This window comes from Erythrolamprus reginae, chromosome 7, assembly GCF_031021105.1.
Source record: "Erythrolamprus reginae isolate rEryReg1 chromosome 7, rEryReg1.hap1, whole genome shotgun sequence".
NCBI classification, from domain to species: Eukaryota; Metazoa; Chordata; class Lepidosauria; order Squamata; family Dipsadidae; genus Erythrolamprus; species Erythrolamprus reginae.
This window is the reverse complement of record NC_091956.1, coordinates 82,720,803-82,738,032: the sequence shown is the minus strand read 5'-3', so window position 1 is coordinate 82,738,032 and position 17,230 is coordinate 82,720,803. Positions and strand designations below refer to the sequence as shown.

The following is a 17,230-nucleotide window of genomic DNA, read 5'->3' as shown; positions in this document are numbered from 1 at the left end:
TGCTTTGTGTATGACAGGATAATCAGTGCTCTTTTTGTCAGATATGTTACATTGGACATAAATGAAAAGAGGCAAATCTTCAGTAGCCCAGTTTCACCCATTATTTTTAAGCCAACTCTGCCACTATGGACATCCTAAGCAGCCCAAGTTCAGAGCTATGTTTATAGGTGGCAACCATTCAGAGTTAAGATGGACCTCCCAAAAAGGTACAGCGGTACCTCTACTTAAGAACACATAGAAACATAGAAGACTGATGGCAGAAAAAGACCTCATGGTCCATCTAGTCTGCCCTTATACTATTTCCTGTATTTTATCTTACAATGAATCTATGTTTATCCCAGGCATGTTTAAATTCAGTTACTGTGGATTTACCAACCACGTCTGCTGGAAGTTTGTTCCAAGGATCTACTACTCTTTCAGTGAAATAATATTTCCTCATGTTACTTTTGATCTTTCCCCCAACTAACTTCAGATTGTGTCCCCTTGTTCTTGTGTTCACTTTCCTATTAAAAACACTTCCCTCCTGGACCTTATTTAACCCTTTAACATATTTAAATGTTTCGATCATGTCCCCCCTTTTCTTTCTGTCCTCCAGACTATACAGATTGAGTTCATGAAGTCTTTCCTGATAACTTTTCTAGTTAAGAACCAGGTGTTGAAGATATTTTTTTTGCCTCTTCTCAAGAACCATTTTCTGCTTAAGAACCCAAGCTCGGAAAAATTTCCCAGGAAATTTGAAAGCGGCACGAAGGCCCAGCTAGTTTCCTACCATTCCCCCTTTAATTCCGGCCATTTTGGGCTTTTCTGGGCTGCCAGGGGAGCCTTTTGGTGCCCCCCCCCTTTCGCCAACCTGGGTTTCTCTCGCACTGGGTGTATGGGAAGCGCATGCTCCTCCTCGCTGCCTAAGCGTCCTCTTTTTTTTAAGCCTTAAAGTTATGGATTTTTTTATTCCCCTCACCTCACTTCTTCTTCCGGCAGCGACTGTCCTCCTCCTCCTCCCACCCAAATTCCGAGCTTTTATTTCTTTCCTAATGGGTTTGCACGCATTATTTGCTTTTACATTGATTCCTATGAGAAAAAATTGCTTCTACTTACAAACCTGGTTACGGAACGAATTAAGTTCTTAAGTAGAGGTACCACTGTACTTAAAATCTAATTCCAAAATTCTGATGGTGGCACTCCCTCTGCTGTCGCATAGCCGTATTTCGGGCGTCTGTAATTGACTTGCTATTACAGCTGTGATCACATTCTATGACAACCACAATTTATAAAGATTTATTTTGCCAGTTTTGATTGTTTCCACCCCGAGTCTACGGAGAGGGGCGGCATACAAATCTAATAAATGAATGAAAGAAAGAAAGAAAGAAAGAAAGAAAGAAAGAAAGAAAGAAAGAAAGAAAGAAATGCAGATAAGAATGAATGGAGTTTGCTTTACGATTATCCTGTTCATTTTATGATTGGCATGTTCTCTTTACAGCTGCTGCAAAAAAGGTTGCAAAATCAAATCACTCATACAGGGGACTCAACATTTAACCATCAAGACTTTCCATCCAAATAACCACCCCACAAATCCACAAAACAATAAAAAATCAACAAAAAAAGATAAATAGTTTAAAACGACAATAATGTGAACTCAAACCCAAGTTCAGAATTTCACAAATGCTATGTATACTGATAGTAAAGATCTTAGAAGCTGGAGAATAATTGCGTCAACAGATAAGTTGACAACAAATGCGACACTTAATAAAGTCAAAGATATGAATTTATTTCACTTTCTTTTTCTTTCTTTTCTTTTTATTTCCTCTTCTTCTTTTTCCTTTCTTCTTCTTTCTTTTATATATAAATGTGTATTCTGGTGTTATGTAAAACCCTATAAGGCTCCCATTCTTTGCAAAGGAAGCCTGGCATCTAGTGGACACTTGTTGTTGTGTCAAAAAGAAAATTATGGACAATTGGGACAGTTTCAAAGTGCAGAAGTGGGAATCAAAACAAAGGCTTGTCAACCTGGTATCAGATTGAAAGGGGACTTCCACGCAGATATATTCTTCAGGTCAGTAATTCATAAACTTTGAACAATTTCATTTAAAAAAAATCTCTCTCAATGGTTGCTGTCCTGATTACTCTATATCCGTCTAAAATAAAATTGAGTTTTCACTTTTTAAAAAAATGCATTGGTGATTCAAGTTTACCAAGCTTGACATGGCATCGGACCAGAATACCTCCGGGACCGTCTTCTGCCGCACGAATCCCAGCATCCAATTAGGTCCCAGAGTTAGCCTTCTCCGGGTCCCGTCGACAAAACAATGTCGTCTGGCAGGCCCCATGTGAAGAGCCTTCTCTGTGGCGGCCCCGGCCCTCTGGAATCAACACCCCCCAGAGATCAGAATAGCCCCCACCCTCCTTGTCTTTCATAAATTGCTTAAGACCCAACTATATCGCCAGGCATGGGGGAATTGAGACATCTCCCCCAGGCTTATATAGTTTTATGTATGGTAGGCTTGTAATGTATGGTTTTTAAATGATGGGTTCTTAGATACTTTCTTTTAAATATTAGATTTGTTACATTGCACATTGTTATTATTATTGCTGTGAGCCGCCCCGAGTCTCCGGAGAGGGGCGGCATACAAATCGAATTAATAATAATAATAATAATAATAATAATTATTATTATTATTATTATTATTATTATTATTATTAACTTGAACTGCATACCTTTCTCCCCCTAGTGGAAGATACAGTGTAGGACTGTGAATTGTTTCTGTTTTTACATTTTACCACATAAATTCTACTTGAAGCCCACAAAGTTAGAAACCTATAATGATAAGGTAAGCTTACTTATTAGTTACTGCTTTCTTAAAGTGCTGATTTTATTTTCAAAGGAGAATTAATGACATAAACCTTACTGGTAAATAAATGAAAACTTTAATCCAGCAAGTCAGCCCTTTTAAATACTTTAGACATACTTTCCATTCCCCTGGATCCTGGAGAGAACCAATTAAGTCGGCCACTGAAAAATCTAATAGGTGTGCAAAGGTTATACTTTTCTGTTAATTAGGAGGCTATTATATATCAGTTGCTATTAGGCTTATTGAGGCAGAGACAGCTCCCCTGGTACTATAGGGCACTAAAGCACATGGAAATTATCTCATCAAAAACCTAACAGCCTTATTTCAATTGTCCTACTGTGACTCTAACACATCTGCAGGCATTGAACTTTGCTAGTCTCTCCTGCAACAGCCTATATTTGTCAATTTAATTATGGGCTTAAACTAACTTTTGTGAAGGTTCTTGTTTTTAGCAGCTCTGATTCTTTATAATTTCAACTCAGCAAGGTCTAGTCCCGTGAGGATGTACACCAGTGAGAATCCTTGATCCAAATTTGCTGGGGCCAAAGCTGGAATTAAACATACACATCCAGATTCAAGACACAGCCCTCCAAAACTAGCAGGGGATTTTTACCACACTTTTTGGGCTGAAGATTAATAGAAAGCTATTCATTCTGATAATGATTCCCAAGTTTATTTTAAAGCTCTGACCACAAAAGTGTTAGAAAGCATAATAACATCACCATTTTTAGGCATAAACTGTAGAAATGGTAGAAACATAGAAACATAGAAGACTGACGGCAGAAAAAGACCTCATGGTCCATCTAGTCTGCCCTTTTACTATTTCCTGTATTTTATCTTACAATGGATATATGTTTATCCCAGGCATGTTTAAATTCAGTTACTGTGGATTTCCCAACCACGTCTGCTGGAAGTTTGTTCCAAGGATCTACTACTCTTTCAGTAAAATAATATTTTCTCATGTTGCCTTTGATCTTTCCCCCAACTAACTTCAGATTGTGTCCCCTTGTTCTTATGTTCACTTTCCTGTTAAAAACACTTCCCTCCTGAACCCTATTTAACCCTTTAACATATTTAAATGTTTCGATCATGTCCCCCCTTTTCCTTCTGTCTTCCAGACTATACAGATTGAGTTCATTCAGTCTTTCCTGATACATTTTATACTTAAGACCTTCCACCATTCTTGTAGCCCGTCTTTGGACCCGTTCAATTTTGTCAATATCTTTTTGTAGGTGAGGTCTCCAGAACTGAACACAGTATTCCAAATGTGGTCTCACCAGCGCTCTATATAAGGGGATCACAATCTCCCTCTTCCTGCTTGTTATACCTCTAGCTATGCAGCCAAGCATCCTACTTGCCTTTCCTACCGCCCGACCACACTGCTCACCCATTTTGAGACTGTCAGAAATCACTACCCCTAAATCCTTCTCTTCTGAAGTTTTTGCTAACACAGAACTGCCAATGCAATACTCAGATTTAGGATTCCTTTTCCCCAAGTGCATTATTTTACATTTGGAAACATTAAACTGCAGTTTCCATTGCTTTGACCATTTATTTAGTAACGCTAAATCATTTACCATATTACAGACCCCTCCAGGAATATCAACCCTATTGCACACTTTAGAGTCATCGGCAAATAGGCAAACCTTCCCTACCAAACCTTCCCCTATGTCACTCACAAACATATTAAAAAGAATAGGACCCAGAACAGACCCTTGTGGCACACCGCTTGTAACCTGTCTCTGCTCAGAATACTCGCCGTTAACAATAACTCTCTGATGTCTATGCTTCAGCCAGCTTGAAGTCCACTGAACTATCCAGGGATTAAGTCCAATCTTCACTAATATTTCTATCAGCTCTTTATGTGGAACCATATCAAAGGCTTTGCTGAAGTCCAGATAGGCAATATCCACAGCACCACCTTGATCCAACACCTTTGTGACATAGTCAAAGAACTCAATGAGATTAGTCTGACACGATTTGCCTTCAGTAAAGCCATGCTGATTTGGGTCCAATAAGTTTGGGTCCAATAAATGGTGGTAGACTTTAGGAGAAACACACCCATACTTTAGAGCAGCGGTCCACAAACTACGTCCCGTGGGCCACATGCAGCCCACTGAGGCCATTTATCAGGCCCGACGGTGAGTGACAAGAGCACAGGGAAAATAGAGAGAGAAAGAAAGAAAAGGGAAAAAGAGGGAGGGAAGGAGAAGTGGAGAGGAAGGAAGGAGAAATGGAGGGAACAAGGAAGAAAGGAAGGAAGAATGAAATGAATGGAGGGACAGAGGAAGGAAGGACTGTTTTTTGGGGGGGGTAATTTTTTTTTAAAAAAATTCTCAACATACATTCAAACAACACAGTGTACCATCTAATTTTCCATGAATAAAATGCAGTATTTTGTTAGTAACTAATATCAATCATCAAAAAAGTTGCAAAAGTTTTTTTTTCTAATTTTGTCATCCAGTTACATTCCTTTTCTTTTAATTAAATTTCCTCCTTAATGTTCCTTCAAAAAGTGCAACACCAATTATATTTCTAACTTATTAACTATTATGCCAAAGTGCTTCCTTCTTTCTTTATACATTTTTCATAAGCCAAGAAAACCTTGTATCACCAATCAGATGTCAACAAAAGAAAATGACAAACAAAACATAAACATATATGAATTTCAGACCTTCTCCCCCCTCTAAATAGTATGTTACCATTTTGTTTTTTACTTTAAAACAAGGTATGTGCATTGTGCATAGGAATTTGTTCATAGTTTTTTTTTTATAGTCCGGCCCTCCAACAGTCCGAGGGACAGTGAACTGTCCCCCTGTGTAAAAAGTTTGGGGGGCCCTGCTTTAGAGGATACCGTAATTAGAATTGCAGAAAAAACAATTAATACCAACCTGTCTTCCATTGAGGATCTGTATACTCAGGGGTGGGCAGTAGGCAGGACGGGGTGGGACACAGTTCCATTGGCGGAAATGAAGATTTGTGCGCAGCTCCAACTGATTGGCGGCTGTCACTTCCTGGATTACTGGTCTCGGCTCAGCTCTCCTTTCTTCCCCTGCTGCTGCTGTGTCTGCGCTCCTTGCTTTTTTCCTCTTTCCTCCTTCCTGGCCTCAGACGAGCTTCCTTCTCTCCTCCCTGGCTCCCCTCCAGCCTCACGCGGCCACCTCCCACCTGAGGTGAAGCAGAAGGCGTGGGTGGAAGCGACGCTGGCAGCATTTATGCTTCTGGCAGCACCCGTTTGCCTAGCTACTCAGCTTGAGGCGGGAGGGCGACCCAGGAAGGAGAGCGTGGGAAATGCGAAGCAAATTGTCACCCCAGCGAGCGACACTGGTAAGGTTGTAAGTCAAGGACTTAACAGTTCACTTGAATGATGATGATCGTTCAAGCCACTCCCATCTGATCACATGGCCAGCAGCCACTCCTACTCAGTCACATGACCATTAAGCCATACCCACAAAATAAGCCACACCCACAGTGTGGCAGTAAATACTTTTGCTGCCCATTACTGTGTATACTGCACCAGTTAAAAAGAGGGTGGTGAAAATATTTACTGACCCTCACATCCTGGACACAAACTGAACATCTTAAGACACAATAAAAAGTCTTTTCCTGAACATCACCATTCTGCTAAACAAATAATTCTCTCAACATTGTCAAACTATTTCTTAAGTCTGCACTATTATTAATTTTTTCATCATTCTGGTCACCCATTTCCTGTAACTTTGTTGCTTGAATCCTTGATTTATAATGATTTTCCTAATATGATTTGACTGTTTATTTGTACCCAGACTATCATTAAGTGTTATACCTTATGATTCTTGACAAATGTATCTTTTTTAATGGGAGCATATGCACCAAGGCAAATTCCTTTATAGCAAACAAATCTAATAAATAATAATAATAATTGTTATTATTATTATTATTATTATTATTATTACTACTACTACTCCATTCCTATTCTATTCTATTCCATCCCATCCCATTTCTATTATTGTTTATTATTATTATTATTATTATTATTATTATTATTATTATTATTATTATTATATTACTCCATTCCTATTCTATTCCATCCGTTCTATTATTATTATTATTATTATTATTATTAATATTAATTGGCGTGCATAAATGCACTAGCCTGCCTTCCGTCCCGTTCTAATGTTTCTCTTTTACTAGTATCATGTATACAAATATTATTATATCTTTGTATACCACCAATAGGTACTTCACAAAACAAACAAATAAATATTCCATTCAGTGAAGGGCTACCAAAATTTTTACTACACACTGTGGGCGCGGCTTATGCATTTTCTTTCAACATCTTTCAGTCCAAATTGGATATTCTGGGGGTGAAGCTCCATTTTTGCCACCCCACTGAGTTCCCCCCTCCCCGTCCGAGCAGTAGCCCACCCTTGATTCCATCACACCCCATTCTATTTTATTCCATTCTACTCCTATTCTATTCTATAAGTACATGAGGAAATAATAGTTTCAACTTCTTCTCAAGGAAAGCGCGGAGACTTGCGCCTGCGCATTCCGTTGCGGTTCGGCCCTTGCGCGCGCGGGGGGACATCTCCCTCACCGTTCAATGTTTCACAAAAAAACAACAACCCCAATCTGGGCTATTGAGGTGAAGAATGAAGGGAAAAAAAACTGGACCAAGAGGATGGCAGGCACAGGCCACGAGGAGGGGGCGGGGCTTGAGAGCGCGAGACACACATAGACACCCTTTGAGGTCATCCCTAAGCGTCGTTTCGAGGGGCTTTTGGGGGGGGGGGGGGGAGAGGGCCGCCCGGCTCCTGGCAAAAGCGCTTGGCGCGCCCTTTTCGTCGTCATCCTCCTCCCCGCGGTCGCTGTTGTCGTCATCGCCGCCGCCGCCGCCGGGTTCCTTGCTGCCCCCGCGTCTCACCCCCTGCTCGCTTGTTCTGTTACCGCTCGCCGCGCTCCTTCCCTGCCTGCCTGCCTGGTCGGAGGCGTTGGGGGACAGGCGCGTGGGTAAGGAAAGCGCGGGGACTATTTTAGGAAGATGCTCGGTCGCCGGCCCGCCCGGCTTCCTCTCTCCTCCTTCCCCTCCCCTTCCCGTCTTTGTCTCCATCTCTTTCTGGGGGGAGGTGAGTGGGGGGAAGCAGGCCTTGAAGCAGGGCGCTGGCGTGGACCCGGGTGCCCGAGCTGGGTCTCCTGATCGGGGCGGGCCTGGAAATCCCCGGGCGGAGGGTTTCATGCAAGCAATCCCAAGGGGAAGAGCGGGCGGGGAGGCTGCAAGAGATGCGGGAAGATGGTGGAAGAAGTGGGGGGGACGACAATAAAACAGGAAATTGGGGTGGAGGGAAAAGAGGAGGGGAGAAACCCCCGAGAAACGGGTGGAAGGGGGGGGCGTAATGCAGGGCCTGCTCGATTCTGGAGAGAAACGGTGCTGCAGCGGAATGAGGGGGAGCTGTATGTGGATGGGAGGAGAATAATGTGAAAAATCTGCTGCTATGGAGAGAGAAAAGGGGGGGGCGTGCAGTAGGAATCTGGTTTCCAACCAATGATGAGCAGAAAGAATTATTATTATTATTATTATTATTATTATTATTATTATTTATTGGATATGTATGCCACTCCTCTCCATAGACTCTGGGCGGCTAACAGTAGTGATAAAAAACAGCATGTAACAATCCAATATTAAAACAAACAAAAAAAAACCCTTATTATAAAACCAAACATACATACAAACATACCATGCATAAATAGAATAGAATTTTATTGGCCAAGTGTGATTGTATGTCTTCTATTGTATGTCTTCTATGTAAGTGATTGTATGTCTTTTATTATTATTATTATTATTATTATTATTATTATTATTATTATTTCTATTACCATTGCTATTATTATGTCAATACAGCACAGCAAATGAGATCACTATGCTGGATTTCATATTTTATCACCAGTCGGGCGTTTCCCAAGCACCTAGGACTGCGTGATGTAGCTGCGAATTATGTGTGCCGATCCCAGTAAAGCGGCCTTTTGCAATTGACAGATGGAGATTTTGTCAATTCCGATGGTTTTCAAATGTCCGTTGAGATCCTTTGGCACTGCGCCTAGCGTGCCAAGTACCACTGGGGCCACTTTCACTGGCTTATGCCAGAGATATTGCAGCTCGATTTTTAGATCTTCGTATTTCACTAATTTCTCTAGCTGCTTCTCCTCAATTCTTCTATCCCCTGGGATTGCGATGTTGATGATCCATACTTTCTTTTCCGCCATTATTATTATTATTATTATTATTATTATCATTATTATTATTATTATTAATTAGATTAGTATGCCACGTAGACTCAGGGCGGCTCACAACAATAATAACACAATATATAACAAATCTAATAATTAAAAGTCATGAAAAACCCCTTATTAAAAAGAAAACATACACACAAACATACCATGCATAAACTGTATAGGCCCGGGGGAGATGTCTCAGTTCCCCATGCCTGGCAGCAGAGGTGGGTTGTAGGTATTGTAAGTCTTCTATGTCAGTGTTTCCCAACCTTGGCAACTTGAAGATATTTGGACTTCAACTCCAAATATCAAATGCTGGCTGGGGAATTCTGGGAGTTGAAGTCCAAATATCTTCAAGTTGCCAAGGTTGGGAAACACTGTTCTATGTAAGTGATTGTATGTCTCCTATTGTAAGTCTTCTATGTTTCTATGATTGGACACACAAGGGATTTGTCTTGGTGCAGATGCTCTCAGCGTACATAAAAGAAAAAGAGACATTTGTCAAGAATCATGTGGTACAACACTTAATGATTGTCATAGGGAGTGAAATAAGCAATGAAGAAACAATAAAAATCTTAGCAACAGGTTACAGTCATACAGTCCTAAGTGGGAGGGAAAGGATGAAAGGAAATCAAGCCAGAAGGGAGGGGAACCCGGAATGATCTGCCCTCAGGCGAGGAGGACGATGGTTTCTGAATGTTAGTTTCTATCTTTATTTCATGCTGACACCCTTTTGACTAATTCTCTCTGGAGATTCTCATAGAAACATAGAAATATAGAAGATTGATGGCAGGAAAAGACCTCATGGTCCATCTAGTCTGCCCTTACACTATTTCCTGTATTTTATCTTAGGATGGATATATGTTTATTCCAGGCATGTTTAAATTCCGTTACTGTGGATTTACCAACCACGTCTGCTGGAAGTTTGTTCCAAGCATCTACTACTCTGTCAGTAAAAAAAATTTTCTCATGTTGCTTTTGATCTTTCCCCCAACTAACCTCAGATTGTGCCCCCTTGTTCTTGTGTTCACTTTCCTATTAAAAACACTTCCCTCCTGGACCTTATTTAACCCTTTAACATATTTAAATGTTTCGATCATGTCTCCCCCTTTCTCTTCTGTCCTCCAGACTATACAGATTGAGCTCACTAAGTCTTTCCTGATAGGTTTTATGCTTAAGACCTTCCACCATTCTTGTAGCCCGTCTTTGGACCCGTTCAATTTTGTCAATATCTTTTTGTAGGTGAGGTCTCCAGAACTGAACACAGTATTCCAAATGTGGTCTCACCAGCGCTCTATATAGCGGGATCACAATCTCCCTCTTCCTGCTTGTTATACCTCTAGCTATGCAGCCAAGCATCCTACTTGCTTTTCCTACCACCTGACTGCACTGTTCACCCATTCACCCTTCTCAGCCATCCAGGTCGTAGTGTCCCATAGATGCTTTTTCTGCGGGCAGCTGGACATTCTTGGGGGGCTTTCTTGTTTTTTTAAGACGTTTTGTTTCTCATCCAAGAAGCTCTGATTGGATGGTGGTGAATGGAAGGATTTATATTCCTTGCACATAGCTGAACATTAACATTCTTTTAGGGCAGAGGCCTTCAAACTTGGCAACTTTTAAGATTTGTGGATGTCAACTCCCAAAATTCTTGGAGTTGAAGTCCACAGATCTTAAAATTGCCAAGTTTGGACTGCTGTTTTATTTATTTATTGTTAGAGTTGAAAGGGACCATGAAGGCCATCGAGTCCAACCCCCTGCCCAAGCAGGAACCCTATAGTACACCAGTCAAGTGGCAGTTCAATCTTCTCTTAAAAATGTCCAGAGTGCTGGAGTTCACAACGTCCGCTGGTAGGTTGTTCCATGTTGAATCTCTCCTTGGTCAGCTTCCAGTCGTTGTTCCCCGTCCGGCCCTCTGGTGCCCTGGAGAATAAAGTGACCCCCTCCTCTCTGTGACATCCCCTCGTATACTTGCAGACTGCTATCATGTCCGTTCTGGCCCTCCTTTTCTCTAGGCTATCCATGCCCAGTCCCCGCAGTCTCTCTTCGTAAGTCTTGGTTTCCAATCCCTTAATCATTGGAAAGTCCTTGGGGCCATTAGGAGATTTATCTGTATTGTCAGGGTCGCTTGTGTAGTGCTAAGGGTGTGGAGCCTTCTGGGCTGCAAGATGTTTTCTGCCCTGGGTCCCTTCATTGTTGAAAACAGGTGCAGGTTGCTGGGGATGAGTTTGTGTAGACTGGATCTCAAACTGAAACCCTTTTGACTGATGTAAATATTTTGGCTCCATAACATTGTTGACTGAACAGACTGGCATTGCACCAAGACAATAGATCAGTACTCTAGGTGCCAAATGAGATAAATAGTGATGCAAATTCTTAAAAGGAAGGTGTTTTTTAAAAAAAATAATATGTAAGAACATGTACTTTTCTCTCTTAATCACAAAACTAACCAAGGCTTTCTTCAAGACTTGCAGAGATTCTTTTTAAGATTCTCCTCTCAGATTCGAGTGGGTATCTATCATATTCTCCTGTCTGGGTATGGGAATATGATGAGTATGTATCTACAAGATTATTGGTGGAACTGCTATCCAATGACCCAAATACTAGATGTCACAATACAGTGATACCTCTACTTACGAACTTAATTCGTTCCGTGATCAGGTTCTTAAGTAGAAAAGTTTGTAAGAAGAAGCAATTTTTCCCATAGGAATCAATGTAAAAGCAAATAATGCGTGCAATTGGGGAAATCACAGGGAGGGTGGAGGCCGTTTCTTCCCAGGAGATTCCTAGAGAGGCCCCATGGAGGCTTCTCTCCACCTTTTCCAGCCCTGTTTCCTCCCAGGAGATTCCTAGAGAGGCCCCACGGAGGCTTCTCCTTGCCTTTTCCAGCCCTGTTTCCTCCCAGGAGATTCCTAGAGAGGCCCCACGGAGATTTCTCCCTGCTTTTTCCGGTTACAGTTTTGGAGGCTCGAGTTTGTAAGTGGAAAATGGTTCTTGAGAAGAGGCAAAAAAATCTTGAACACCCGGTTCTTATCTTGAAAAGTTCTTAAGTAGAGGCGTTTGTAGGTAGAGGTATCACTGTATTTGTCTAAATTTTACCCTGATTGAAATCTTAAATGTTTGCAATGGGATGCATTGTATTTATACTTTTGTCCGTAAAAATGCCCAAGGGGATGAGTTTATTTGTTTTTGTTTTAGAGTTGTCTTTGGGATCATGATTAGAATTTATAAATTATGCCTAATGCTATGATATATGAACTAAGTAAATTCTAGCTTATCAAGAAACAGATATTTTATCTTTCTTTAGTGTGACATATGCACCCAAGAATAGTAGCAGAAAAAAACTAATATTGATACTGAATCTTTATCTAAAATACATCTATGCTGCTTTTCAGGACTCATGGTTTAAAGGGTGTTATAAAAAATTGGATCCTATGGTATAAAAATCACTAAAATTAATTTAATCTTAGAATTAAGAATTATCTAATCTACTACAGCTAAGGAATGTATGAAGAGAATAAGTATACAGTGTTCCCTCGATTTTTGCAGGGGATGCGTTCCGAGACTGCCCGCGAAAGTCGAATTTCCGCGAAGTAGAGATGTGGAAGTAAATTCACTATTTTTGGCTATGAACAGTATCACAAGCCTTTCCTTAACACTTTAAACCCCTAAAGTGCAATTTCCCATTCCCTTAGCAACCATTTAGATCATTACTCACCATGTTTATTTATTAAAGTTTATTTAAAAAAATATTTATTAAAGTCGGATGAAAGTTTGGCAGTGACATATGACGTCATCGGGTGGGAAAAACCGTGATATAGGGTGGATAAAACTGGTATAGGGGGAAAACCCGCAAAGTATTTTTTAATTAATATTTTTGAAAAACTGTGGTATAGACTTTTTGCGAAGTTCGAACCCGCAAAAATCGAGGGAACACTGTACCTTGAATTTCCCTAGTATCCTGAAATGAAGGAGTTTGTCTTAAAATGTCCAGCATTGAAACAGTTTGGAAAGATATTTCTGAAAAATAGACAATAGAACAGTGCTGACTGATAACCACCGCTGAAGCTTGGTAAGATACACGCCTTACACTACATTATATTGTTGATTATCTTCATTAATAACTTGTCTTATTTTTTTCTCCAGTTACACTTCATTTACATGGGGCTGTTATAGTTTCCCGCAGTTTTAAAACTGAACAATTACAAACTGTGGCAAAAGTGAAGGACGAAGATCATGAGTTTCTTTAATCTGGACCGCTTTCGCTTCGAGAAGAAGACCAACGTTGAAGGACAAGATGATCCATCTCCAAATTCTCCTGAAGATGAGAAAGAGCCCGCTGCTTTCAATACTGTAAGCAAGAATTCTGCCATTCCTTCTCCTTCAGAAGACCGTGCCGCTACTCCTGGTAGAGAAGATGATCATCACCTTACTAGTGGACCACCCTCTCCAGCATCTGAGGTGTCGGAGGAAACTGGTAAACCTGTTTTTCCCCCCTAATTTATAAATTAATCAAAACCCTTTGTACATCACTTTACTGCTCTAAGGAACATTTTAAAATAAATTACTTCTAGATAAAAATACAGTGATACCTCATCTTACAAACACCTCGTCATACAAACTTTTCGAGATACAAACCCGGGGTTTAAGATTTTTTTGCCTCTTCTTACAAACTATTTTCACCTTACAAACCCACCGCCGCCACTGGGATGGCCCGCCTCCAGACTTCAGTTGCCAGCGAAGCACCCCTTTTTGCACTACTGGGATTTCCCTGAGGCTCCCCTCCATGGGAAACCCCACCTCCGAACTTCCGTGTTTTTGTGATGCTGCAGGGGAATCCCAGCAGGGGAATCCTAGCAGTGCAAAAATGGGTGCTTCGCTGGCAACGGAAGTCCAGAGGTGGGGTTTCCCAGCGAGAAGAGCCTCAGTGAAATCGCAGCATCACAAAAACACAGAGGTCCGGAGGTGGGGTTTTGAGGACTTCAGTATTTTTGCGATGCTGCGATTTCACTGATGCTCCCTTTGCTGGGAAACCCCAATTCCAGACTTCCGTTGCCAGCGAAACGCTCATTTTTCCGATGCTGGGATTCTCCTGCAGCATCGCAAAAACACAGAAGTCCAGAGGTGGGGTTTCCCATGGAGGGGAACGTCAGGGGAATCCCAGCAGCGCAAAACTGGCGCTTCGGCTGGCAAAAGGGTGAATTTTGGGCTTGCATGCATTAATCGCTTTTCCATTGATTCGTCTTACAAACTTTTCACTTTAAGAACCTCGTCCCAGAACCAATTAAGTTTGTAAGACAAGGTATCACTGTACTGGTATTCTCTAGAACAGGGGTCCCCAAACTTTTTACACAGTTCACTGCCCCTCTGACTGTTGGAGGGCCGGACTATAAAAAAACCTATGAACAGATTCCTATGCACTGCACATATGTCCATTGACCAAAGCCAATCTCTGGATATGACGCTGAGCACAGGCATTCAACTTCTTCGGTTGACCGTGGTGAGGCCTGAATTGAACCTGTCCGGTTGAACCCCTGTATGGTCTTGGCCACCATTCTGCAGCTCAGATTCAGGATCTTGGCAATCTTCTTTATGGGCCATCTTTTACTTTATGGACCCAAGGGAAGAGCCTTCTCTGTGGCGGCCCCGGCCCTTTGGAACCAACTCCCCCCAGAGATTAGAATTGCTCCCACCCTCCTCGCCTTTCGTAAGCTTCTTAAAACCCACCTCTGCCGTCAGGCATGGGAGAACTGAGATATTCTTTCCCCCCAGGCCTTTACAATTTACGCATGGTATGTCTGTATGTATGTTTGGTTTTTATAATAAGGTTTTTTTTAGTTATTTTAGTATTGGATTGGATTGTTACATGTTGTTTTTATCATTGTTGTTAGCCGCCCCGAGTCTACGGAGAGGGGCGGCATACAAATCCAAGAAAGAAAGAAAGAAAGAAAGAAGAGCAGCAATTTGTTTTTTCAGGTCCTCAGAGAGTTCATTGCCATGGGGTGCCATGTTGTACTTCCCATGAGAGAGTGAGAGCGATAACACCAAATTTAACACACCTGCTCCCTCTTCACACCCGAGACCTTGTACCGCTAACAAGTCACATGACACCAGGGACGGGAAACGGTCATTTGTACGTTATCATTTAGGGGTGTACTCACTTTTGTTGCCAGCATTTCAGACATTAATGGCTGTGTGTTGTGTTATTTTGAGGAAACAGTATATTTACATTGTTGTATAAACTGTATACTCGCTACTTTATATTGTAACCAAATGTAATTTTTTCAGTGTTGTCACATGAAAAGTTATACCTAAATATTTACAAAATGTGAGGGGGTGTACTCACTTCTGTGACATACTGTATTTCATTGGAATTATTATTATTATTATTATTATTATTATTATTATTATTATTATTATTAATTAGATTTTATATGCCGCCCCTCTCCGTAGACTCGGGGCGGCTCACAACAATAACAAAGACAATGTAACAAATCTAATAATTTAAAAAACACTAAAAACCCCATTATTAAAAGCAAGCATACACACAAATATACCGTGTATAAACTATATAGGCCCAGGGGAGATGTCTCAGTTCCCCCATGCCTGATGGCAGAGATGGGTCTTAAGAACTTTACAAAAGGCAAGGAGGGTGGGGACAGTTCTGATCTCCAGGGGAAGCTAGTTCCAGAGGGTCGGGGCCGCCACAGAGAAGGTTCTTCTCCTGGGTCTTGCCAAACGACATTGTTTAGTCGATGGGACCCGGAGAAGGCCAACTCTGTGGGACCTAATCGGTCGCTGGGATTCGTGCGGCAGGAGGTGGTCCCGGAGATATTCTGGTCCGATGCCATGAAGGGCTTTATAGGTCATAACCAACACTTTGAATTGTGACCGGAAACTGATCGGCAACCAATACAGACTGCGGAGTGTTGGTGTAACATGGGAATTGTTATCAAATAGAGTACATATACGTGAGTCCAAAGCACTTCAAGTTGCAAGTTCTTTCTTGATTTTCATCTTGCTATATTACTAAATCTTTCTAGCCATATGTTACTATTGCAGCTTATCAATACATTTTCATTATGTTTCAGGGGCATATCAAATATGCCACTTTATGTGTGTGTTCACACTTGTCTCTGCCATCAGTTATGAATTCAGAGTTAAGAACTAATTTTTACTTATCCTTGTATCACAAAATGTATCTAAATCCAATAAATCTAATCTAATCTTTGTTACGAAAAGCGTTTTCATTTTGTTTATGAATAACGCATGTTTTGTATCATTTATTCTCCTTCCAAAGATGACTCCAGTGTTCCGGAAACTCCTGAAGCTAAAAGGACAGTGCATTCAAAGTATTTTAAATATAAGAAAGATGTCATTGAATTGTCATCTGAGAGCGAAGATGAAGTACGAGGGAAAGGCAAAACTACAAAGCAGCCCTCGGCTTCTAGAAGGGATGTTATTATAATGTAAGTTTTATAACGTCTTTCAGTTTTGTTGCTTATTTTAAAATTAAAAATCAATCTGGAATCTTTAGGGTTTGATGTTCATGTTTTCTGTGATGACCCGGGACATGGCAGAGAGATAACACATGCATATGTGTACCCCTATTGCTCCAAATTTCCCCAAACGCTCCCGTGTTTCTGGCAAGTCCCAGAGCAAAATGATGACAAACACACACACACATCTCAAGCAGCCTCTGGCTGCAAATAGCCCAACCCAACGCTGTGAGCATCACAGCTGCGCAGCAGGGCAAGTTGAAGAGTTCAGTAAGCAAGGGAGCACAGCAAGTAATCCAAAAATCTAGAAAGAGTTCAAAGAATCCAGAAAAGTTCAAACATCGGCACTCAACATTCTGTTCTTTTTGGGGTATAATTTTTTTGGCAATCCCCGCAGCCTTGAACAGTTCTCAAACGGAGTGTTTGGAGGCTGAAAATGTGAGACACGGAGCCGCAAACACACAAGCCATTTGTTGTGGTTGGCTCTGGCCCAGCTCCTGCCCCAAGGAATGTGGAGGTGGATGCAGGGGAAACATCAACATGTCATAGGCCTGTTTTATTGCCGACAGAGTCAGGTAGTGCAGTTTCCTCGGACGAAGAAGAAGAAGGTGGGGGTGACTTGGAAGAGGGGGGCTT

At 41.4% G+C, this 17,230-nt stretch overlaps 1 protein-coding gene across 1 annotated transcript in view; it reads left to right on the top strand.

Moving 5' to 3' along the window:
• Positions 1 to 7,609: 7,609 nt before the first annotated feature.
• SMARCAD1 (SNF2 related chromatin remodeling ATPase with DExD box 1) overlaps positions 7,610 to 17,230 on the top strand; it is a 52,567-nt gene continuing 42,946 nt past the window's right edge. The window contains exons 1-3 of the mRNA XM_070758005.1: positions 7,610 to 7,838; positions 13,242 to 13,572; positions 16,396 to 16,564. Of these exons, the coding sequence (XP_070614106.1) occupies positions 13,332 to 13,572; positions 16,396 to 16,564 (410 nt within the window). The 5' untranslated portion in view covers positions 7,610 to 7,838; positions 13,242 to 13,331. The remainder of the gene's footprint in view (positions 7,839 to 13,241; positions 13,573 to 16,395; positions 16,565 to 17,230) is intronic.